We start from the raw sequence: 25,426 nt of genomic DNA, 5'->3' as shown, positions 1-25,426 counted from the left end.
GAAACCGAGGGAAAGGGAGGTAAAAATCCTAGAGATTCACAAATCTGGAGGAAACCATTTCTCCCACGTGAGATGGGGTTTGATCATGTAGGGGTGGATGTGAGCTGCATCTGCACCACACTCAGTCTCAGGTGGCTTCAGGCCCTGCTGAGCCGGCTTCTCCTTTCACCCGAGGAGTGAAGACCACCACGACTTTGTCCAAGAGGACTGAGGGTGCCACTTCCATCACAGCCCTGCCTGCACACAAAGTGTGCGGCCGGCCACAGGCATCCGTCCCCATTCCTGTACCCCGGAGAGGTAGACAGCAAGCTCTTTTAGGAGCTCGTCCAAGAGAGTGGGGTGGGGATGCTGAGAGGCCACTGTCCACGGCGACCTGGGCAGCGAGGGGTTCGGTCTAGACTCACTGGGCTGCGGCCAGCTCTTCCCGAGCGCGTGGATCGTGTAGTCAGAGCGCAGCAGAGCAGGAAAGGCCTTGGATGCAGGGTCAGCCTCGGTCCCCTGGATAGACAACCTTTGATCTTGTCGTTCTTAGTCACTGAGCTCCCCAGAGTGGGCAGGAAGTCCCCCATTTTCCAGAGTGGGTGATGGGCCGTCTCCTGTCTCAGGAGGAGGGGCACTTCCTACCCCGAGTGTCATAAGAAGGATGCGGTGCTGGGGCCACTGGCCCTACCTCCCCCCAGGCCCTGGAGGCAGCTGGCACTGACGAGCCTGGGTGACACTGGACAAGTTATTTAATCTTTTGTCTCCAGCTGTCCGATGGCTCGATGGCTCCACGCTGTCCCCGATCACACTGTTGGGCTGGGGAAGAGGCTCTGCTGCCACTTGGGAAAGCGCCTGCACAGTTTCCAGCACAGAATGGGCGTTCGCCAAAGGTCCGTCCCCACCATCTACTGGCCATCACTTCACACAGCCTGGCGCTCAGTTTAAACTCAGTGTTCGTCCTCAGCCCGGCTTCCTCCTTCTTCAGAGGCCAGGAAAGCCCTCGGGCTACGGTCTTTCCCTCCTGCAGGAAACGTCTTGTCCAGCTTGGTGTCCTGCTCCAATGCACCCTGATCGTGGGACCCTCTAAAGAGCGTTCTCTCAGCAAGTTTCAGGTTTGAATGAGGCTTGGAGAGGACAGACATGACCCCCAGGCCACTGAGATCAAACAGAGAAAGACAGAGGCCTGGTCACCGCCCTGGCGTCTGGCCCAGAGCTCCCTGTAACAGCCTGCCCGCCTGTCAGAGTTCACCGGCTCTGGCTTCTGGGGCTTGTGCACCGGGGGAGGCTCCCAGGATGGGCCTCGATTTCTCACTGACAAAAGTTCTCTCTCCAGAGTCCCAACTCTACCTGCTCCAGGCCAGCAGACCCGGGCACGATCTCTCTGCCAAAGGCCCAGAGTGACCGGAGCTGCCCCCGCCGGGGTGCCAGGACACTAGGCAGACACCACACTGGTCACGGGTCTTTATTTATTGAGTTGAGAATTCACACAAGGTAGCATCATACAGTAGTAAGTCATTTCCAGGGCTGGATAAAAATGATTGTCACTCACCATGCTTCACGAAAATTTCTTTTAATGAATAAATAATTTGATGAAATCAAAAATATTTACAATATAAACACATGGAAAAGCTTCAGGTCTGTGAATCTGATCATCAATCTCCGCCTGTCTGAACTGAACGCCTCCCAAGCTTTTCCCTCGGAAACAATACAAATCTGATAGAAACAACAGCTCATACATCTCTTTGTTCGTTATATGTTTATCTGTTAGTCTTGGAAAGCTACATATATTATGCGACATGTTAAAATACAAATTTTAACTAAAATAATATATTATCATAATGCCAGGTAGCATTCTCCACAGAACGAAAATGTACACTCAGTTGTAACAATAACAAAGGTTCACGGGCCACAAAATAATACCCCAAAGGTACAAATTCCTTCATAAGAATATAATTGTGCTCTTCAATTTGCCAGCTGTCCGCGCTGCTCTACGGAGCTGGTGCCTAGGAGGACAGGGCTGGACCACTGGATGCTGTGGGTAGTTTTCCGTCAGGCAGCGGCACTACTGGGAATCGGGCAGGGCAAGCAGTTTTATAAACACTTTCTTGGGCTCTTAAAAAGAGCCAATTAGGCAAAGCAAAATAAGCATATCGAGAAGTCTTCGTCTCATCGGCACAAACACCATGGCACGTTCTGGCCTTGCAGGATGAAAGGTTTGTGTGCAGGGCTGTGTACGCCATCAGCCAGCATTCAAGTATTCTAGGGCTACCTCATAGCAGAACTTGTACTGATCCTGGAACACAGAAGGGACAAAACGTCAGCGTGGCCATAGCGGGACGCAGTTCCTCTGAAAGCAAGGATGCCAGATTAGGGTTTTAATTGGAAGCAAGCAAACTGAGAAGGATGTGAATCAGAAACGAACTGGGAAGTCATGGTCCTGAACCACACACATATTCGCCGTTTGTAGATGTTTCCCACAAGGCCGATGAAAGAGGTATTTTGATATCTAGGCTCATTAGAATTCCTGGAAAGTTCTAGACAACTGCAACACATATCTCTGTTTGTCCACACGTATGTGTTCACCTGTTACATCAACATCCTGAGTACAAATTATTGGAAAGCCAAGAGGTGGAAGGAAAGATAATGAGGGCTGGGGACATGCCTTCATGATTTGCTCAGTAAATAAATGCGGCTTCACTCCTGGCCCAGCTTTACCTCTGACTGTCAGTCAGCAGGATTTCCTCCGTTTTATGAGAGTTTATTAAGCACCTCTTAAGTACCAAGTGCCTTGACCTCGTCCCTGACTCTGAGAAGTCCACGTCCAACGAGGAGGATGAGACGGGGACCCAATGGCACTCACGAGGCAGAGCTGAGCAGGGCCCACGAATGCTCCCCAATGTGGGTGCAGTGGAGGAGGGAGCTGAGCTTCTTAAGGAAGATGTGCAGGGGGTGGCAGGGGAGCTTGAGGATGAGCACGTGAGTGGGGGTGGTGGTGGTTATGTGTCCGGGTTTGCCCGGGACAGTCCCAATTGATGCCTGTTGTCCTGGCATCATCGTTACTTGTAGGCCCTTTCACTCTCAGAAGTGTCCCAGTTTGAATGATAAAGTACGTGGTCCTCCTAGCAAGCATCCCAGGTGGAGGCGACAGGATAAGGAAAGGCACAGAGTGGGGACGTCTGATGCCCTCTGGGAGCCACACACCAGTTCTTAATCGGGCAGCGAGCTCATTTCTCTTGAGCACAGAATTCTCAGATCCTGGACCACGGCCTGAGCAAGCCCCGTGTGAGGTCCTGGCCCAGGTGGGGTTTCAGGTGGGAGGGAGGGCCTTCGGCACCTGTGTTTATGCCATGAGCTGACGGATGCTCACCTGGGCGTGGCCTCTGAATCGAGCACAGGGACACGGGGGTTGAGGACGCCTCCATCTGCCCCCTGGCCGCAGCGCAGTCACTCAGCAACCGGCAGGCCCTGCTCCCCCTCAGTCGGAGGGAGGCTTTCACCAGCCGTGTGGTCAGGACCACTGTCTCACATCCAGTAGGATGGCCACGACCAAGGAAATGCACCTCTGACTTTGGGGTTTGCCAGATTAATTAAAAAAAGAAATTTCCTTTTTTTTTTGATATGGGCCTAATTAGTCATCACAATTTTCTTTCTTCACCTACACTTTGTTCTCTAAATGCCCCTCTAAACCAACCTATGTATTTGAAGACAAGGGCCATGGTCTCTCCCTCCATGGATAATACACCACCCTTAGCAAAGAGCCTGGCACACAGCTGGGGGTCAAACATTGGTTGTGTATGTAAATGGTGACAAAAAAAATGGGTTTAGCAGCTTTTGATTCAACCCATTTAACATTTAAGGCTAGAGACTGGGGAATTCAAGATAGAGCCTCAGCCCTCAGGATCCTACAATCTAGAGGTGAAGACAAAGTAAACATCATTCAACACACCAAAGGCGCCATGAGATTGAACATCAATGGCAGTAGCACCTGCCAGACTAAAATACAAAAGACAGACAAAATCAAGCGCTGGTGAGGTTGTGGAGAAACTGGAACCCTCCTACACTGCTGGTAGGACTGTAACATGGTGTAGCCTCATAGGACGACCTTCTGGTGGCCCCTCCGAAGGGTCACCCTATGACCCAGCGATTCCACTCCTAGGAGCACACCTAAGGGCACTAAAAATATGTGACACTAAAACTTTCTGATTCACATTCCAGGATTTATTATTTCAGGGTTTGATACTTTCATTTTCAGAATATCTAAAAGAAATCATTTCAATTTCAAAATTCTTATGCTGTAAGCTCACTGGGCTGACTGGCTATGGAGTGCTCCAATCACTTCTCTGTTTTTGTGAATCACACAGACAATTCATTTTTTTTTTCATGGAAAACTAAGAGATCAATCCCTTCTTGCAGAAACACGATCAATCCCTTCTTGCAATTAGTTTCAGCGCCGACTATGAACCATCCTCTTAACACAGAAAAATGCACTTAGAGGGCCATGTGGCTGCCGGTCTCAGGTCACAACGCAGGCGAGGAAACCAGGAAACCATGGATGAATCCCTCGGGTTCATCCTGAGGGATGGCTGTGGTAGGGGCGTCACTGAAAGTGCTCGGTCATAGCCATGACTATGGTTTTCAAAATGAATTCTTTCTCTCATCTTATCCCTCCTAAGCAAGCTGCCAGCCCCCGTAGACTCTGTGATGACTGGTTTCTGAACCAGAAAAATAAGGGGAACGAGCAGAAAGGCCATGAATTGCTGCATCTCCTCCCCCAAGCACCTCGAGAAATGCCTGAAATCTTCCCACACTGCAAACTGATTACACTTGATCACCAGGTATAGGCCCGTCTTTGGCGGTTTCCCCTCTCAGCTTCCTTGTTTTTGAACAGTATAATTAAGCCCCACGAGCTAGCTCTGTGCTTCAGGGAAGAAAGAACTTTTATGCCTTGGTCCCAGAATCTCCCGATTTGGGTGACATTAGCTGTCACCCAACATCTCTGTGCTGACGTGAACATCTTTGTGCTGGGCCGTAACCAGGGCAACAAGCTACTCCTCTCAAAGACCCCTGACCTCACCTTCACTCCAGACCCACCTCTTGTTTCCACAAAAGGGGAGAAAGTGAAGTTTGAAAGGGCACCCAAAGTGAGGTCACGCTTTAAAGGTCCCCACTGTCGGGGGGGCGGCACGAGGCCACGGTGTCAGCGGGCGGCTGCAGGGGGCTCCCCTGAAGGGCTGGACGGTGCCTTTGTCAGCACGGCAGCCTGTGGCTGCAGAATGGGGCCCTACGGTCAGTCTGTCACTTCAAACACCCCACGACGGGCGTCCCTGGTGGCGCAGTGGTTGAGAATCTGCCTGCTAATGCAGGGGACACGGGTTCGAGCCCTGGTCTGGGAAGATCCCACATGCCACGGAGCAGCTGGGCCCGTGAGCCACAACTGCTGAGCCTGCGCGTCTGGAGCCTGTGCTCCGCAACAAGAGAGGCCGCGACAGTGAAAGGCCCGCGCACCGCGATGAAGAGCGGTCCCCGCACCGCGATGAAGAGTGGCCCCCGCTTGCCGCAACTGGAGAAAGCCCTCGCACGAACCGAAGACCCAACACAGCCAAAAATAAATAAATAAATAAATAAAGTAGCTATAAAATTAAAAAAAAAAAAAAAGTAACTAGAGTTACTTAAAAAACAAAAAAACAAAAAAACACCCCACGTCGCCTAAGAAGATTCAAAGAGAAGAGTCTGCACGGCTCACCTGGGGCAAAGCTTCCCTCCCGCGCGCGCCTGCTTTTTGAAACTAGCACCAGCTTCAGTTTCGGCTGGATCCTTGCTGATAAATCCTTCAGTCTGGAAAAAATCCTTCTGACTGATGCACCTGCCAGGAGGGGAAGTGGTCCCCTTGTGCCAATAATCCTGGGTGGCACCGTTTGGTTCAACGTTCCCAGCGGGTCACACTGGGTGACCAACCATTGTGCCCAGGAGACCCCTGGGAGGCAGCTGCCCGTCTCTGACGATGGATGGGTGGGTCATCACCCTCATTATAGCTCTGAAAGAGTCTGAAGCACTTCCTCCCTCAAAGCCCAAGAACAGTCCATGCAGCTGGTTCCCTATTCAGACCCGTCAACCTGTAGCCGCCGCCTTCTGGGTCCCAGGGAGCAACTCAGGGTGACGCGGGTCCAGGTACAGAGAAGAAAAGTCTGCTCGCCCAGCAAATGTTTACTGGGCCCTCCTTGGAGCCAGGAGCTCAGCTGGGGCTGGGGGGGCGGGGGGGGGGGCTCCGCCTCCGGGGGATCAGAGTCTGGGGGGTGGGCAGGGGCACAGGGCATTCACACAGACTCGTCAGGAGCAGGGAGTGCGACCGCAGGTCAGTGGGCTCAGGGCTGCGAGCCTGGGGGGATGAGTGGCGGGGCCCAGCCCCAGGGGACGTGGATGCCACCAGTGTCCCAGAGACGGGCCACATGGCCAGTGGGGGCACAGCTCAGGGACGCGAGTGAGCCTCTCTGACGCCCCCCCAAGGCCTACATCCTCTGCTGCAACACACACACCCACACACACCTACACACACATGCACACCCGCCCACACGTGCACGCCTACACACCCACACCCACATACACCTACATACGCAGCCACACCTACACACAGCCAGACACCCCCCCCCCACACCTACACACAGCTGGACACATGCACACCCGCCCACACGTGCACACCTACACACACACGCCCACACAAACCTATACACACAGCCCCACATACACACAGCCAGACACAGGCACACCCACCCACACATGCACACCTACACACACACACACCCCTACACACACAGCCACACCTACACACAGCCAGACACATGCACACCCGCCCACACACGCACACACCCACACACCTATACACCACACCTACGCCCACATGCCCCGCCTTTCACACAGCCCGTCAGTTTCCCGTGAGTTCTCAGGCAGAGGCTTAGGGGGCAGTTTACACACGTGAGTGGGAGAGTCAGTGCTGTCCACACTGGGGAGGCTGCAGGGCGGGGGTGAGGCCCCCTGTAGGAGTGCCGGGCCGGCATGTTATTTCAGTGCAGGGAAGAGGGAAGGGGGCCCCGTCTGGGTGGTCACCTCTCCGTCATGGGAGATCCCGGCAGAGGTCTGAGTGGGAGCAGGAGGGATGGAGAGGAAGCTGCTCGAACTCGCCCTGCAGCCCACATGGCAGGACAGGGACGGCCTCTGTATCCTCCTGAGCCGTGTTTCTTGCCCTGTAGCACATCACGCGGGCTCCGACCGCCCTAATCTTCTGGGCCGCGGCCTGGCATCTGTGTTTGCGAAGTGCCCCAGGTGATCTCATGTGCAGACGGGCCAAGGGCCTTTCTAGACTAGCTACTAAGTTCCTTAACCTCGGCTGCACATTAGGATCACTTGGGGCGCTGGTACCACTGCTGCTGAAAAGCCAGGCCCACGTCAACTGGATCAGAGTCTCTGGGGGTGGGCCCAGGGCTCAGAACTTTTTAAAGCTCCCATTAAAGAAAAGTCAATTTCATAGAGACAGAGACTAGAATCGTGGTTGCTGGGGGAGGGACAAGTGGGGTGATGTTGGTGAGGGAACAGATTTTCAGTTATAAGAGCAGTAAGTTCTGCGGCTCTAATGTGCAGCACGGTGACTAGAGTTAATGATGTGGAATTGTACCCTTGAAAGTTGCTGACTGTCGATCGTAAGGGTTCTAAACACACACACAATCAGCTGTGTTAACTCTGTGAGGCCACAGATGTGCTGATTATCGTGATCTTGGTAACCACTCTATAACGCGTACATACATCACATCAGCATGTTGGCCAAAGCTCCCGCCACCTCCCAGGGGATAATATGTTTCTCTAGGCAAGATCTGTCCCCTAAAGGCTGCTTCTCTGTTAAAAAGGAGCCCTGGGAACTTCAAAAGCCAAATGTGGAAGCAAAGATGGGAGAGGACTGTCAATTGAAGCAGCAGGTTTTCCAGCAACTGTACTAGATTCAAAGGGGCTCAGAGCGGACGACCTCGTCCGCCTCTGACCAGGCCAATAGCGCCAACCTCAGGCTGTACCGTCGTGGCCTGCTCCACACCCCTGCCCCACCCCGCTGGAACCCAGGCCTTTGATGGGGGCTGGAGCCTGGCTGAAGAGGTGGATAACTGAGAAGCTGGCCTGAAAGAGGGGTCAGGAAACAAATCCAGCGGCCCCTGCTGCATCAAAACATCTAGTCTTGTGTTAAAATGATTTTGCTTCCTGGCAGTCCACTGGCTTTCCCCTGGAGCCTCCACACCTAAACATTTGAAGAAATAAATCCATAGGGCCTTCTGGCTCTCCCTGGAGAGTGCCATGCTTCAAAACGCATAGGGAAGTTTCTAACTCAGAAGCAATTTGGAAAAATAATGAGCTGCAAGGGGAGATGAAGACAGGCACACCGACCGCCTTGGAACATTCATCCGGCCCTGGCAGGGAGGGCGTGGCAGCAAAGTTTGGTGTCTGAATGGAAGGGGCCCCCAATGAGCAGACCCAGGGGCACCTGGCGGGGCTCCCCACGCCCACCCGCCTACCTCCTGGGGTGCACTCCAGGGCATCCTGGCTCCTGCTTCATTCTGCAAAGAGGCAGCTAGGAGGTACCTTTGCAGCTGCTGGTATAACATTTTGTGCTTAGGAGAAATGCAAGTCTTGGATGGCCTTTTATGCCCAATAAAATTATACCAGATTTTATCTCCTTGACTTGAATTAATTAATTCTCTCAGCCAACACACACATGTACGAGTACCAAACTAAACAGAAATTGTACTTACAGGCAAAAACAAACAAGCCAAGGATAAGAGCCCTGATTCAACTCAAGAAGCTTCAAACCCACTGAAAAGAGCATCGTGACATTTTTTCTCTGGTCACCAGATATTATTCATTATCCCGCCAGCAGGCACTGTGACAAGTTTATCAGACATTTTTCTCAGGAAATTGTAGGACTCTCCTGCATTTCTCAGCCACTGAGTTGACCTTAAAACTGGTGCTGACCCTCGGAGTTTTGGGCATCCAAGGATCCTATTTCTCTATCAGAATCACACATAACTATGGAAACACCCTGGTTATTATAGCAAAGTGGGCTGGGATCAGAAGCTTCCTTCATGTAAAATCACCCTTGTCCTGTAGTCTGCACCACGGATTTGGGAAAAGCCACGTTGTTCCTGCCCATAAAAATTGGTGAGTGATGGAAGCTGTAGCCAGAGCCACTGGGGGAAAGGCCTGGAGGGGTCTGTTTCTAATGATCTGCTTAGTTCAGGCTGCAGTGAGAGGGAACTAACATTTTAAAAAAAAATCAAGGTCAGCTTTTTTCAAGTACCAACTGAAGTTTGGAAGCAACACACCCGTCCCTGAATCAGGGCGTTAAATACCGAACGACATCACAATCAGAATATTTTCATTATGCATTTGTTTCCATCCTCTGTCAATCTGCTTATCTGTTCTAAACTCAGGCCACTTCTAACTGCCCGACTGGCCTCTTCTCAGCTGCCCTAAGCCCAGAAGATGGAGAATTCCATGGTGGGGGAACTCTTTAAAATTCGGGATGGGGGGCGGTCCCGGAGAGTGAGAGAGTTCTCTGACTAGTGAAGTCCGGGCATGGAATGTGAGGGTTGGCCTCCTGGCCCATCCGTGTGACATCTGGGCCGTGGGAAAGGCACTTTCGAGCACCTGTGTATACATGCTGCATCCCGGCGGCCCCCTCGCCCCCACCCAGCACTCGTTTTCAGGGCCCAGGCCACACCGTGCCCCGTAGACCCCTCCACTCTCAGGGACCAGGTCTTTCTTGCCTGGGCAGCTTCCAAAACACTCTCACACATATCGTCACGTGGGATGATCTCAACAAACCAACACTATCCCTAGTTTACACGACTCAGGCTCAGGGAACTGGAGCGACATGCCCAAGGCGACTTCAATAGCCAAGGTACTTTGTCTGAGGTCACTTCACTCCAATGAGCAGAGCTGAGACTAGAGGGTGGGTTTGCAGGGGCGTCCCCAGGGCAGGGCAGGGAGCTGCCATGTTGGGGGCAAGATCCTTTTTTCACACAAACCAACATGGTCATTGCTGATGGTTTCAGAGTCTGCACCTGGCCAAACAGGTGCCCGTTTACCACATTCCCTGGGTAGCACGGTGCTCCTGGGAGCCGGAGCAGCTCGTTGGGCACAAGGCACGTCAGTGGGGGAAGCAGATGGCCCTGGAGGGTGGCTTTTGCCAAGCAGGGCTCGGATGTGGCCATCACAGGCAGGGGCCGTGGCTGCCTCTTCAGCCTCAGCTTGAATCTCAACTCCTTCTTTAGTCCCTTTATTACATTTACAATTTTAACCCCTTGCTGCAGTGCTGCGCACCCAGGACGCAGGCTTTCCAAGCTGTCAGTGACCCCGTCGCCCCCGCCCATCCTCCCCACCTTGGGATCAGGCTTACTGTTTCCTTCCGATCCTTCCTCCCCTGACAGAGAAGTATAAAAACCTCATTGAAAAGCTTCCTCCTTTAAGCTCTTCTCCTATTCTTGAGTCTCAGTGGTTGGTATCTCAACAGCTCCGCACAAAACAGAGATTTCACGAAATACTCTAAGAAAATAATTCCACACCGTCCTTTGTTTCTCCACCTCTTTCATCCTTTCCTCAGATATGGCCACCGTAATTAAATGCAATCGTCTGGATGTCAAACTCCAATTCCCAGCTTTGATAAATATTAGGTGATTAAGCTATTTATAAAATATGTAATTTGAAAATCTGGCATTTCATGTGCTATGATTATTTCTTCTCTGTGAAGATGAAGTGCTTAGCCACGTGGAAGGCGCTGCCGAGAATGGCAATTAATCAGGATGTTCGCTTGTGAGTTTCAACTATTTCCATGTGTCAAATGTGCTGAGCTGAGTCTCCTTGCGAAAAGGCAGAGGAAGGGAGAACGAGGGAGAAAAACCCGCACAAGTGAGGCGATTGCACTGTGAACACGAGTCTCTCCCTCCCAGGGGTCAGCCCGAGCGAGGGGCTGGGTGTCTCACGCTAACCGGGAAAGGGCCCCCAGAGCGGGATGGACGGGGTCCTACCAGCAGGTCCACCATGTTGGGCTTGTTGTTCCTCAGCGTCTTCACAGCGTGGAAGACGTCCACCGTCCTCTGGTGCCGGAGCATCTCACAGACGATGCTGATGGCGCAGAAGGTCCCGCTGCGGCCTCCCCCGTTCCTGTGGGAAGAGGAGCAGAGGCAGGTGGTGGGCCTGGGTCGCTCTCGCACCGCACGGCTCCCACCACCTGTGTGCACCTGCTGCCTAAGCCCTCCCGGCTGGGACTCTCCACCTGGGCCCATCCCTCTACTGAGGCAAATGGGGCCCAGGGATCACCTGACTGGAGGTGATGGGAAACGCACATCCTGCTCTCCCAGCTTCGTCTCTGCCCTGATGATGTAACCTGATATGGCAATTTATCAGTTTTTATGGAAAGGGACCACCCAGGAAATTTTTCAATAAACAAACCACTCATGTAGCATGTGCAGGAAAACTGTGATGGGTGTGGGTTATGCTCAAAGATGGATTTGGCCCTAAACAACCCATTAGCATGTCATGATTTATCTCTAAAACATAAGGGCTCTTTTAATTTATTTTTATTTTTTAAAAATAAATTTATTTATTTAATTTTATTTTTGGCTGCTTTGGGTCTTCGTTGCTGTGCACAGGCTTCCTCTAGTTGCGGTGAGCGGGGGCTACTCTTTGTTGTGGTGCATGGGCTTCTCATTGCGGTGGCTTCTCTTGTTGCGGAGCACGGGCGCCAGCTGCACAGGCTTCAGTAGTTGTGGCTCGTGGGCTCTAGAGTGCAGCCTCAGTAGTTGTGGCGCATGGGCCTGGTTGCTCCGCGGCATGTGGGGTCTTCCCGGACCAGGGCTCGAACCCGCGTCCTCTGCACTGGCAGGTGGATTCTTAACCACTGCACCACCAGGGAAGCCCAGGGCTCTTTTTAAATAAACTTTTTATTCTGGATTAATTTTAGATGTACAGAATCACTGCAAAAATAGCAGAGTTCCTTGCCTCCCCATCTTCCCCTAATGTGAAGATGTCACATAACCATAGCAGATGGTCAAAACCAGGAAGTTAACACCGGTATAACACTATTAACTAAACTACAGACCTTAGTCAAGTGTCACCACTTTTTCTGGTCCAGGATCCAGTCCAGGACCCACCTTGCATTTAGGTATCACACCTCCTTAGTCTCTTCCACGTGATCAGTCCTCCGTCTTCCCTTGTCTTTCTTGACCTTGACACTTTCAAAGAGGACTAGTCAGTTATTTTGTAGAGTATGGAACATGGAGTGAGATGTAGAAAACACCCATGGTCCCCTTCCACGATTTGAGAAGTCATCACAAAATACAAACTGTAGAAAGTCCTTCATTTGAGTTCGTCTGATGCCTTCTCATCACTGGAAATGAGGTTATGCGTTTTGGCAAGAAAGCCACAGAAGGGCTGTTACCTCCTTTGAAGGTTCATGGTGTTGAACTGTCTTATTGCTCATGATGTCGACCTTGGTCTTTTTTTTTTTTTTTTGCCTTTTCTACTGTATTCTTTTTTAAAAATTTATTTTATTGAAGTGTAGTTGATTTACAATGTTGTATTCTACTATATTCTTTTTTAAATATCTTTATTGGAGTATAATTGCTTTACAATGGTGTGTTAGTTTCTGCTTTATAACAAAGTGAATCAGCTATACATGTACATATATCCCCATGTCCCCTCCCTCTTGAGCCTCCCTCCCACCCTGCCTATCCCACCCCTGGTTGCTTATTAAGACGGTGGGTGTCTGGCAGATTTTTTCACTGTGTAGTTATGTGTAATACCATCATAACTTCTCATAACTTCTCTTTGTAGTTAGTAAGTATCTTGGGAAAGATACTTTGGGATTATGCAAGTATCTTGTTTCTCCTCAAAGTTTCACCCACTGATTTTAGTGTCCATTGGTAGATCCTGTCTGCAACAAGTCACAGTGATATCTGCCTGACTGGCTTTCACTTCCCTCTCTCCTTCTACATTCTACTCTAAAGACAGAGTTGTCTCTCAGCCACCATTTGAAAATTTATTTGCTTATTTATTTCTATTTTATTATTTATTTAAGTCACTTTAGACTTATACATGTTAATTTCACTTCTATGAGCTAAAAGAGTATCCATATTTATTTTGTTGCTGAAATTGTTCTGGTTTTGGCCATTAGGAGCTCCATCAGGCTGGTTCCTCCATCTCTTTTCAAGCACTTCCTTCCTTTCTAGAACCACAAGATGTTCTACGCTCATCCTGTATCTTCTTCCCTGCACCAGCTCTGGAATCAACCCCTTTTCCAAGTAGATAAAGGATCCTTTTTTTATTAAACACAATACCGTTATTATTACACCTAAAATAAACACTACAGTTTAATAGAATCAAATTTCTAGACACTGTCCAAATTTCCAAGATTGTTTCAGACATTTTCTTACAGTTAACTTTTTCAAATCCTCATCCAAGCAAAGTCCACACATTGCATTTGGTTGACATGTCTTGCAAGTTTATTTTAATCTATAGGTTCCTCTTTGCTCCCTTCTTTTTTTCTCTTGGCAATTTATTTGTTGAGGAAATGGGGTCATTTTCCCCTGCAGGGAAAATGACAACCCACATTCTGGGTTGTTCTCATTCACTGCATCTCTGAGAAGCACTTAACACACCAATTTCTAATCCTATACTTCCTGTTAATTGGGAGTTAGCTCCCGAGCGTCAAAAGAATTCAGGATTTTTTTTTTTGGACAAGGATACTTTATAAATGAACTTTCATTGGGAAGCAGGCACAAGGTATCAACCTGTTCCATGATTTTAAGATTGATCTCTGTGTGCCAATGCCAGCTTGATCATTCCATGATTAAATTCCTAATCAATTTTTTAGATAAAGTATAACATACCTATAATTAAGTCCACAAATGGTAAATATAGATCTCTGTTAACTTTTACAAATGCATATGCCATGTAACCGCCATTCAGATCAAGGTACAGACCGCGATCAGCCCCCTGCACCCCCCTCCTCCCAATATTCCTTCCTCATCAACACCATCAATACCCCAAGATAATCTTTGTTCTCACGTCTAGCATCATAAGTTTCTTTTGTCTGTTTTTGAATTTTGAATACATGGAATCATACAGTATATACTCTTTTGAGTCTGGCTTATTTCACTTAATATTATCTGTGTGAGAATCACCCATATCGTATCAGTGGTTTGTTCTCTTACATTGCTGAGAACAATTCCATTGAATGGATATACTACTGTATAATTATACTACTGTATAATTTCTTTATCTAGGAGCTGACAAATGTTTGGGTTGTTTGCGGTTTTCCATATTATGGGTATACCTGCTATAAGCATGTTTCCTATTGCATATATGACTCATTTCTGTAGTCACAGACCTCAGAGGAGAAGAGCTCAGAGGATACATTTATATTTAGCTTTAGTAGATGCTGTTAACCAGCTCCAAAATGGTTGTACATATTTACTTCCTACCAGCAGTGTTTGGGAGTCCAGTTGCTCCACAGCTTGCCAACACTTAGAATCATTTATTCGTTTATCGTTTAAATTTTAGCCATTCTGATGAGCATGAAGGGGCATCCGATTTTAATGTATTTTAATGTGTATTTTCCTGAAAACTAATGATGCCTTTTCTATGCTTATTGGCTATTTGGCTATTCTTTTTTAAAAAACGAAGTTCTTATCAAGTGTTCTGCCCAAACAATTGGACTGTCTATCCTTTTCCTATTGACTTGCAGTAGTTCTTAGGCATTCTGGCTATGAATCCTTTGTCACATATATGTAGCGCAAAACTCTTTGTCCTGTCTTGTGTTTTCACTCTCACTGGGGTCTTTGGATGGACAGGAGTGCTTAGCTTTAATGAAATCCAATTTACCAATGTTTTCCTTTATGGATACTGTCCTGTGTAACACATCTCTGGTTACCCCATGGTCTTGAAGATTTTCTCTAGAAGCTTCATTGTTTTCCTTTTCATGTGTTGGTCTACAATCCACCTGGAGATGCTTTCTGTGTGTAGCATGAGAAGGGACACCACTGCCCTGCAGTAGGTGTGTGCTGTGGGACCTTGTTGTGAATCAGGAGACCCCGAGGTGTGGCTCTGTCCCTGGACTTTCTCTTCTGCTCCCTTAGTTTGTGTTCTCTCTTTGCACTGACACCTCACTGCTTTTCCCCCATCGGCTTTTCACCTAACGCTTTCAGCAGCTGTCGACGACCACTGTCTACTTCCTTTACTTTCATCAAGGGTTGAAAGATGGTGATATCTTAATTCTCTCCATTCTGTCTGGTTTTACTAGCTGGAAGACATGTGTAAAGAAAAAGAATCCTGTTTGCTTAGTGCAAGCCATAATGCGGCTCAAGGAACCATCTAATTCACAGCCCTGGAGGGCGTCTCGGGCAGGGACGCTCTGCCCGATGCCAGTAGGTGGCGCTGCGCTTTGCTAAATACGAAGATCTCTCCTTAGAGACGGAAAGCAGGTTGCCTTTGGGGGTCAAAGCACCCTTTCCTGGCATGAACTGGAGAATACCAATTGAACCAAACTTTGTTCCCAGAACTAAAAAACCTTAGATTAAGATTTTTAAATCTCAACAACGATCAGCATCCTCAGCAGGTCTGGGTCTCATGCCCACTGTGATGCCGAGAGACGATGACGCAGCTCCACAGGAAACAGCAGGGACTTTTGGTGGGGATGGTGGTTCCAAAGAAAAGTCCAGGGGGATGGGGGCTGGGCCGGTCGGAGGGCAGAAGCAGCAGGTGCCCACCACGTCCACTGGAGTTAAAGAACGGCCCGCTGTCTTAGCTACCACGTGGGGTGGTGATGGAATGGTTTAGTTCCGGGGTCGCAGCTGTGCCTTGGGAGAGTGTGGCTATGAAGTGCAGTGATTCAAAGGGTCTTTGTGTCTTCCCCTGAGGCCTGTCCTGTGCCTCAGCTCCCCTCTTGGGACGTAGCCCTTTGGGTTACAGCACTGACCCTTGACCCTTGTTAGGAAGCTACTAGGAAGCGTGGCATTCCTAGTCCAGACGCTGGTGGAGTCCAGACGCAGAAATCGGTAACTGCAAACTATTTTTAGTATCTCCAAAAAACCTAACGGATCGAATACAAACTCTAACCAAAACGTCAGTTTTCCTTGCTGGGCTTGTATGAACTCACACAGGTGACCCTCTGATTGTATTCTGATCAGAAGTTATATCTGGGCGTAGAAAATAAAAACGGGGATGTGAGCTGTTAATTGATCCTTTTGGACATTTTCTCGGTGGAGATGTTTCTAATAAACTGGGTCCCTGAGAAGGAAGGCAAGGTTTTGGGGGTGGGGCCTCTGACGGAGGGCAGGTGTGAGTCGGTTCATACGATTCTTTCCGAGGGCACAGCAGTTTCCTGCAGGACGAGACACTGCCACGTTCGGTGCTGGAAGGCAGGCAGATTCTGGGCTCCCAGGGAGGCTCCCAGACCCCGGGGTGGGGGTGGGGTTTGGGGTACGGGGGCTGCATTGAGGGAGATACAGCACCGAGTGGATGGTAACCCAGCCCTTAGCCTCGCCTGTCGATTTCACAAGGGTCGGTCTGCCCGGAGTAGAGCTTTATCTTCCTTTCAGTTTGGGAGAGATCTCCCTGTGCGCTTCTAATGACACTCCACCGAAAAGAGACATCAGCTTACACTTTCAGTTTCCACAAATTCTCTACCCATCTCCCCTGACTGCAGGGCTTTCTAATCGCCGGCTCCATTAAGCCAGCTCCAGCTGGCTGATTAGCTGCTACCATCACCTACGAGAAAATGCAGGTGAAAGTGCTTTGAAAAGCACGGAGACTCGAGCCAGTGCCTCTCAACCTTGGGGGCACTCTGAAACAATCCAGGTCCTCGCACCCCCAGAGATTTTGATTTAGTTGGTTTTGCTGTGGCCTGGGCATAGTTTGTTTTTTTTTTTTTTTAAAGCTCCCCAAATGTGCAGCCAAGGTCAGGAACCATTATTCTGTAGCCAAGTTCTCCCGTTTTAGCACCTGCTAAAACTGCCACCCGGAAGACCAGTTTGGAGACAGTGGCTGTAACCAAATCTTCCCAATATATATATATCCCCAGGCCAACAAAACGAGACAAAACAAAACTCTCTTAAAAACCACAAAGAAGAAGGAGACAGTTCCTTTGAAACGTCTGACATGAAATCCAATAGAATTACCAACTAGTGAGCTGGTAAACCAGCTTTGCCATATCAGGGAGGGTGCCCGGATTGTGGCCTTTGCTGACGTCCGTGATGTAAATACCTCCACCACCGATGATTTCAAGTTACCAACAGTTTAACAACCAGCTCAGAAAATTCCCCAAAGCTTAACAATGGGCTCTCAAGAGCTGGTAGGAGCTCACTGAACCCACCCAGGTATTGTTTTCTTTTTGGGGGGGGGGTTTGGCTCCCAACCACAAGGTCAGGGCTCATATTATAGCAGTGACACCTCATCCAAATGTAAAACGTGCATGATCTTGTTTTCTGCAAAGCAAACCAAACACTTAATGAGCGGACTGATGAGCTTCCACTCAGCCCTACTTATTTCTTCTCCATCTATAGTGACATGAGAGGCAGTGAAGCAGGGTGTCAGCCCCGTGGGTCTGAGCACTTACAGGCAGTGCACAACCGTGCGGCCTTCCCCACCGTTGTACTCCTCCTGCCACTTGTCCACCTGGCGGATGAGCTTCAGGAAGGAGCGCTTGGACACGGGCGTGTCCCTGTACATGGGCCAGCCCAGGAACTGGAACTGCTGCACCATCCGGTACCCGTCCTGGGGCTGCAGAGAGTCAGGCAACAAGCGGGGAGTGGAGAGAAAGCAGGCATTATTCCCAGGGCTGAACTCCAGCGGGCTGATCCCACCTACTCATCCCAGTGGACATGAGGGAAGGAGGGGCCTGCCTGTAAATAACGAAGGAACCGTCTACCGGCCCGAAGAGTTACGAGTTTGAATCTGGAGCCATTATAAAAAACCATGGGATGCTAAAAACTCTCCCGAAAGTAGGCATACAGGGAAACTACCTCAACATAATAAAGGCCATATATGACAAACCCACAGCCAACATCGTTCTCAGTGGTGAAAAACTGAAACCATTTCCTCTAAGATCACGAACAAGACAAGGTTGCCCACTCTCACCACTATTATTCAAAATAATTTTGGAAGTTTTAGCCACAGCAATCAGAGAAGAAAAAAGTAATAAAAAGAATCCAAATCGGAAAAGAAGTAAAGCTGTCACTGTTTGCAGATGACAGGATACTATACATAGAGAATCCTAAAGATGCTACCAGAAAACTATTACAGCTAATCAATGAATTTGGTAGAGTAGCAGGATACAAATTTAATGCACAGAAATCTCTTGCATTCCAATACACTAAAAACAAAAAATCTGAAAGAGAAATTAAGGAAACACTCCCATTTACCATTGCAACAAAAAGAATAAAATACCTAGGAATAAACCTACCTAAGGAGACAAAAGACCTGTATGCAGAAAACTATAAGACACTGATGAAAGAAATTAAAGATGATACAAATAGATGGAGAGATATACCATGTTCTTGGATTGAAAGAATCAACATTGTGAAAATGACTATACTACCCAAAGCAATCTACAGATTCAATGCAATCCCTATCAAACTACCAATGGCATTTTTCACAGAACTAGAACAAAAAATTTCACAATTTGTATGGAAACACAAAAGACCCCGAATAGCCAAAGCAATCTTGAGAAAGAAAAATGGAGCTGGAGGAATCAGGCTCCCAGACTTCAGACTATACTACAAAGCTACAGTAATCCAGATAGTATGGTACTGGCACAAAAACAGAAATATAGATCAATGGAACAGGATAGAAGGCCCAGAAATAAACCCATGCACATATGGTCACCTTATCTTTGATAAAGGAAGCAAGAGTATACAATGGAGAAAAGATAGCCTCTTCAATAAGTGGTGCTGGGAAAACTGGACAGCTACATGTAAAAGAATGAAATTAGAACACTTCCTAACACCATACACAAAAATAAACTCAAAATGGATTAAAGACCTAAATGTAAGGCCAGACACTATAAAACTCTTAGAGGAAAACATAGGCAGAACACTCCATGACATAAATCACAGCAAGATCCTTTTTGACCCACCTCCTAGAGAAATGGAAATAAAAACAAAAATAAACAAATGGGACCTAATGAAACTTAAAATCTTTTGCACAGCAAAGGAAACCATAAAAAAGACAAAAAGACAACCCTCAGAATGGGAGAAAATATTTGCAAATGAAGAAACTGACCAAGAATTAATCTCCAAAATTTACAAGCAGCTCATGCAGCTCAATAACAAAAAACAAACAACCCAATCCAAAAATGGGCAGAAGACCTAAACAGACATTTCTCCAAGGAAGATATACAGATTGCCAACAAACACATGAAAAGATGCTCAATATCACTAACCATTAGAGAAATGCAAATCAAAACCACAGTGAGGTATCACCTCACACCAGTCAGAATGGCCATCATCAAAAAATCTACAAACAATAAATGCTGGAGAGGGTGTGGAGAAAAGGGAACCCTCTTGCACTGTTGGTGGGAACGTAAATTGATAGAGTCACTATGGAGAACAGTATGGAGGCTCCTTAAAAAACTAAAAATAGAACTACCATACGACCCAGTAATCCCACTACTGGGCATATACCCTGAGAAAACCATAATTCAAAAAGAGTCATGTACCACAATGTTCATTGCAGCACTATTTACAACAGGCAGGACATGGAAGCAACCTAAGTGTCCATCATTGGATGAATGGATAAAGAAGATGTGGCACATATATACAATGGAATATTACTCAGCCATAAAAAGAAACAGAATTGAGTTATTTGTAGTGAGGTGGATGGACCTAGAGTCTGTCATACAGAATGAAGTAAGTTAGAAAGAGAAAAACAAATACTGTATGCTAACACATATATATGGAATCTAAGGAAAAAAAAAAAAGGTTCTGATGAACCTAAGGGTAGGATAGGAATAAAGACGCAGACAGACACGGGGAGGGGGAAGGGTAAACTGGGACGAAATGAGAGAGTAACACTGACATATATACACTACCAAATGTAAAACAGATAGCTAGTGGGAAGCAGCCACATAGCACAGTGAGGTCAGCTCTGTGCTCTGTGACCACCCAGAGGGGTGGGATAGGGAGGGTGGGAGGGAGACGCAAGAGGGAGGGGATATGGGGATATACCTATGCATATAGCTGATTCACTTTGTTATACAGCAGAAACTAACACAACACTGAAAAGCAATTACACTCCAATAAAGATGTTACAAAAAAACCCCCATGTGTTTCCAATGACAGGCCAGACAAATAAAAGCAAGTAGAATGCTATTGTTTTGCAAAAGGGCCCCCTCACTCCGGTGGGGCCTTTGCTCACACAGTTTTGTGAAAAACAGCACAAACCTGAGCAGTGAGCACAGCGGGCAGCAAGTGGTAAAAAGGCTTGATTTTAATTACAGGTAAATTAAAGGTAAAGGATAAATTATGACCTGGTGATGTTTGTGAGCTCAGGGAGACACAGATTACACCCTGTTTCCTGGGAGTAGAATATGGTTCTGCTTCTTGGTGTGACTCTTGCTAAGATATCAATAGTTAATTAATCTTTCATCATAATTAAATGGAATTGCAGGATTCAGGAAGTAACCTGGCCATGGCTAAACCTCTCGGGCTAAATCCTCCGTGGCTGTCGGCAGCACCTGACACAGGGGATCTCACTCTCCCCTTCCCCTCCTGGTTGTTCCTCCCCCTTCACTGCTCTCTCCTCTCCGCCCTGGCCCCCCCGTTCCTCCTAGACCTCTTGCTGATGGAGGCCCCATGCTTAGTTCTCGGGTCCCTTTCTCTTCTCTCTCTCGATGGTTTCATTCAGTCTCATGGCTTTAAGTCTTCCAATAAGTCCTCAATTTGTGTCTCCAGTTCAGACCTCTCTCCTGAATGATCCCCCCTGAACGGACCCTCTGTCCATGCGTTCCCCCACCCCTAACAATCCCGTTACCCGCACAGCCTTTCCTAACCTGGTTAATGTCTGCTCCATCTAGTGTCTCAGGACCCAAATCCTGAGAGCCACCTCGACTCCCTGGGATCCAAACTATCGGTCAATCCGATCGGCTCTGCCGTCAAAATACATCAGAGTGTCTGCACCTCCCACCCGCCCCCCCCTGCTGCCACTCCGTCCTGCTTTGTCCCTTCTTGCCTAGATTATTGTAACAGCCTCCTGATGCGTCTCTTACTGTCTGTTCTCAACACAGAAGCCAGACTGCGCCTTTTAAACGGCAGGTTATAGCTCATGGCTCTTCTACTCAAAACCCTGTAACGGCTCCTTCTTTCCTTCACAGCAAAAGCCCCAGTCCTGGCGGCGGCCTGCGAGGTCCTACGTGATCTCTGTCCCCTCGACCCCTCGGACCTCGGCCCCAGCAGCTACTCCCACCCTCGCTTCCTGGGCTGCAGTCACAGCCGCCTCCTTACTGTTCCGGGAACTCACCAGACAAGGCCCCGCCTCAGGGCCTTTGCACTGGCTGTCACTTCCGCCTGCAAAGCTGCCTGCACGAGAGCACGTGGCTGCCCCTTCACTCCAGTCGGGCCTTGGCTCACGTGGCACATCTGCTCTCCCTCTGGGCCAGGCCCCGGCACCTTCCGCCTCCCCACTTTTTCTTCCTACAGCACCCACCGCTTGCTAACAAATCTAGTAGGATAGGTGTGGTCTCCATCCTCCCCTGTCTGTCTTCTCCCTTTAGAACATAAGCTCCATAAGGTCAGTGAGTTCACAGACTCCTTGAAGGGACTCCAAGCTCCCAGAACGGTGACTGACACAGACACTCGACCTATTCAACGAATGGGAAAATCATGAAACCACAACACCAGCCGTGGTGGCCGCGGATCTTACTCGGGCTGCGTTGTAAATTCGGAATATCCTGCTGATGATGTCTTCTTCCAGGTCAGCAGAAACAAATTCCACCTGGATGGGGCCGTGTCTGTGGACTCCATTCTCTGGCCAGTACTGCGGACACAACTGAGTTCAGAACACAGAGACGCGACGTTAATGATAAAAATACATTTACTGCTCACAGTTTGGATACGGTCACTACCGGCATCAGGACCAAATGCCCTTGATTCACTTCATTTCCTTTCTTTTCTCTCTTTTCCTTCCAGCAAGTCGACTTGAGGACTTTCTTGTTGACTGAGCCCTTAAATCTACCTGTCCGTCTAGTACTTTTTTCTCCATTTTATCTGAAAGCATCTTTAAGCCACGTGGAATTCTGCTTCCCAAGGAGGTCATGTGGGTGCTATTGAACACATGTTGTAAGATTCCTTTCGCTGCTGAAAGGAACTCTTCTCAGGCCCTGGGGAGATGCCACGAGCTGCCACTATAAGACCTAAGACACTTGAGATGAAGACATACCTGTTAACGCCCAAATCTCCATCCTCCCGTCTGGGCTTGCCTTGCAGTTCGTAATCACTTTTAAGAACAGGGCTGTTTCGTGACAAGATACTGATAACAGTGGTTGGGTTGCATTTTCATGCTCTGGTCCAAACCCTCCCAGCTCACATCTAGGAAACCTGGTGTAATTAGAGTAACTGCTCTGCTGTTTTTACCCGGAGGTGGCTTTAATTAAAGACACAATTTCCTAGAGTCTCGAATTCCAGGTATTGGTGATACTGGGAAACTAGGACTTTTGCAAGAATGTGATGCACGTGACACGAGGGTGGAGGGCGGGGTGCTGGGTAGGGTGGCTGATGAGGGAGGGGCTTTCATTTACTGCTGCCCTACAGAAACACTGAACTTGGAGATAGGTGAGAAACCCCCCTGATCTGTTCTCCCAAACCTTTTCGAAAGCCTGAAGACCTTAATTAAGGCATTTAAAGTCTGAAATGAAACTTCTTTGGGGACTTGGTATGCAGTGATGTTTTGGGAGCAGCATTTAACTTTTTTCTTTCTGATTTACCTGAGGGACAAATGGCTGGGGGGAGGGACAAGAGGGAACTACTTCATTATTTTACAATCTGTTTCTTTTTGGGCCAAGAGCAGATGAAGAACATCTCATTTTAAGCAGAATGATGTACCACGAAGGGAGAACCTACTGCTTGAAATTCCTTTTACTGATGACTTTTATTTTCCAAAGGATCTGAAATCTCATCATCAAAAGTTACAACAGTTGATTTATATCCAAGATTGTAAGATAGTTTTCAGTGGGTCAACCGAAGCCATCTCCCTCCTTCTATTACAGAAGTTAAAGGTTTGGATTTCATGATCAAGAATGAAAGTAGGGTAACTAAGTGTCCTTTTTACATTAGCTAAGTCTATAGTATCTTAGAAATTACGTTTATTATTTTAAAATAATGCTTCCACAAAATCTTTCCTTCTTCATCAGTGCTTCCTGGTGACGTTTTAAAACTGCCTTGTCAAAAGATAGCCTGCTGAAGTTTTATCTTCTTTTTGATACCCGAGGGTACCCACTGTTAAAATTAACAGGTGTATGATGGGAAGCTGAGCTGGTCATAAAAGCTCAAACACACACATTTGAACCGTCCTGCCCATTTTCTCCTGACTGAGCCAGCTTTGGTCTCTGTTCGCTCTCTCAGTTCAGGCCCTGATCTAAAGCTTGTCACTTACACGAGAAACAGGAACAGCCCGGGCTGGTGCTTGGCTCCTGGCACACGGCATTCTGCATTCTGCCCAAGGAAACCGTGTGGAAAATGGCTTAAATAGTGCATAACATGTCCATGAACCGGACCTATAAATACTTAAAGTAGTTGAGGGCTATTCTTGTGCAATTGCAAAGACTTTCGGTTCAAATGCTCCGTTTAGTGTTCTCTAAAAGGCTGAATCCCAGGAGCAACTTTTCTCTGACTCTCAACACTGGCTCTGTCTGCCGAATGGAACTGGGGCTTCTCTGTCTCTCCCGCCGGGTGTGAGTCCAGACCGTTTGGGGTTAGAATGCAGCTTTAGAATTCAAACACTGTCGTTCAGAAAGAACACGTGAAAATCACTGATGTCTGGTTCACTAATGATAAAAAAACAGTGTATCACTACATTTCAGGATTCACATTAGGGGAAAAACAACGATTCTGAAGAGGGAATCGTCGCTTATCCTCTATGACTAAGGACTCTTGAATGAGTGACATTTAACCCATGGCACTGTGAGTGAGAAAATCAGGATCCTTGGTCCTATTTCCGGTTGTGTCTTTGAAGTCCCCCCAGCTGTGGTGTCTGCTTGTCTTTATCAGTGGCTGCCATCTATCCTTCGGAGAAGAATCACTGGGGAAGACTCCTAAAATATTTAAGCTTCTTAAGTAAAAAGGACTAGATGAGGACAGGACTATCATTATTATTTCATTAACTAGTCTTCAGGCTAGAGCCATAACAAGATAATGTAGTGCCTCAAACATAATTAAAAACATTACAGAATTGAAGTGAAGGTCCATGGGATTTATGGCAGATTGATGACAATCAAATGGATTTTAGGAAGGAAAAATCTCGTCCAGTTTGGATGCTGCAATACTTCAGACTTTTTTTTTTTTTTTTAAAGGATTTGTGCCTATGAGATAGAAAATTAATTCAGTTCCAGAGCAAGTTTATTCTTACAACACGCCAAGTTCAAACTACTTAACAAGGGCCTCCATCACAGCAGGTCAGCCCTCGACTGGAATAGCCGGGCCCTAAGGCAATACATCCAGCTCCCAGGGCCCCTGTGCTCATGCTGTCCTGACAAGTCCCTTAAAAAAATGCTTCTCACTCCATTACTAACACTGAGTCACCACCACCCAGTTCTCTGCCTTTTTATGTTTAAGAAGAAGAGCTGTGAAAATCCCCATTGATCATTCTGAGTTTTTCTTATCTTCAAGTCCCAGTTTCATTTCTTTTTAATATCTTTACCAAAGAGTTGACAAAGTAATTGCTGTCCCTTAGAATGGCTTGTCGGCCTGCACTGCCACCCCCTCCATGACGAATGCCACCTGAGGGCTCCAAGTGGGCCGTGCCAGGAGGCGCACAGATGCTCCCAGATGGGATCTGGGACTGTGTCAGAGGCTGACGGCCTTTCTTCACAGTCCTGGTTTGTTTGCTCTGCGACCTTCAGGCTCCGGTTCAGCTGTGACTCTGTCCGTTACCTTGTATCTCCCTCTGGTCACTATTTCTTTTCCTTTTTAAAAAAAATTAATTTATTTTATTTATTTATTTTTGGCTGTGTTGGGTCTTCATTGCTGTGTGCGGGCCTTCTCTAGTTGCAGTGAGCGGGGGCTACTCTTGGTTGCGGTGCGCAGGCTTCTCATTGCGGTGGCTTCTCTTGCTGCGGAGCACGGGCTCTAGGCACGTGGGCTCAGTAGTTGTGGCTCGCGGGCTCTAGAGTGCAGGCTCAGTAGTTGTGGCGCACGGGCTTAGC

The 25,426-nt window shown here is 48.0% G+C and overlaps 1 protein-coding gene across 1 annotated transcript in view; it reads right to left on the bottom strand.

Annotated features, from left to right (window-relative positions):
- Positions 1 to 1,536: 1,536 nt before the first annotated feature.
- The window catches only part of PTPRM (protein tyrosine phosphatase receptor type M), a 763,379-nt gene continuing 739,489 nt past the window's right edge, over positions 1,537 to 25,426 (bottom strand). Inside the window, exons 31-34 of the mRNA XM_057526667.1 lie at positions 21,931 to 22,056; positions 17,630 to 17,793; positions 11,043 to 11,178; positions 1,537 to 2,275 (exon numbers count right to left, since the gene is read on the bottom strand). Of these exons, the coding sequence (XP_057382650.1) occupies positions 2,222 to 2,275; positions 11,043 to 11,178; positions 17,630 to 17,793; positions 21,931 to 22,056 (480 nt within the window). The 3' untranslated portion in view covers positions 1,537 to 2,221. The remainder of the gene's footprint in view (positions 2,276 to 11,042; positions 11,179 to 17,629; positions 17,794 to 21,930; positions 22,057 to 25,426) is intronic.

Source organism: Balaenoptera acutorostrata, chromosome 13 (genome assembly GCF_949987535.1).
Source record: "Balaenoptera acutorostrata chromosome 13, mBalAcu1.1, whole genome shotgun sequence".
NCBI classification, from domain to species: Eukaryota; Metazoa; Chordata; class Mammalia; order Artiodactyla; family Balaenopteridae; genus Balaenoptera; species Balaenoptera acutorostrata.
This window is presented reverse-complemented; position numbering and strand designations above follow the sequence as displayed.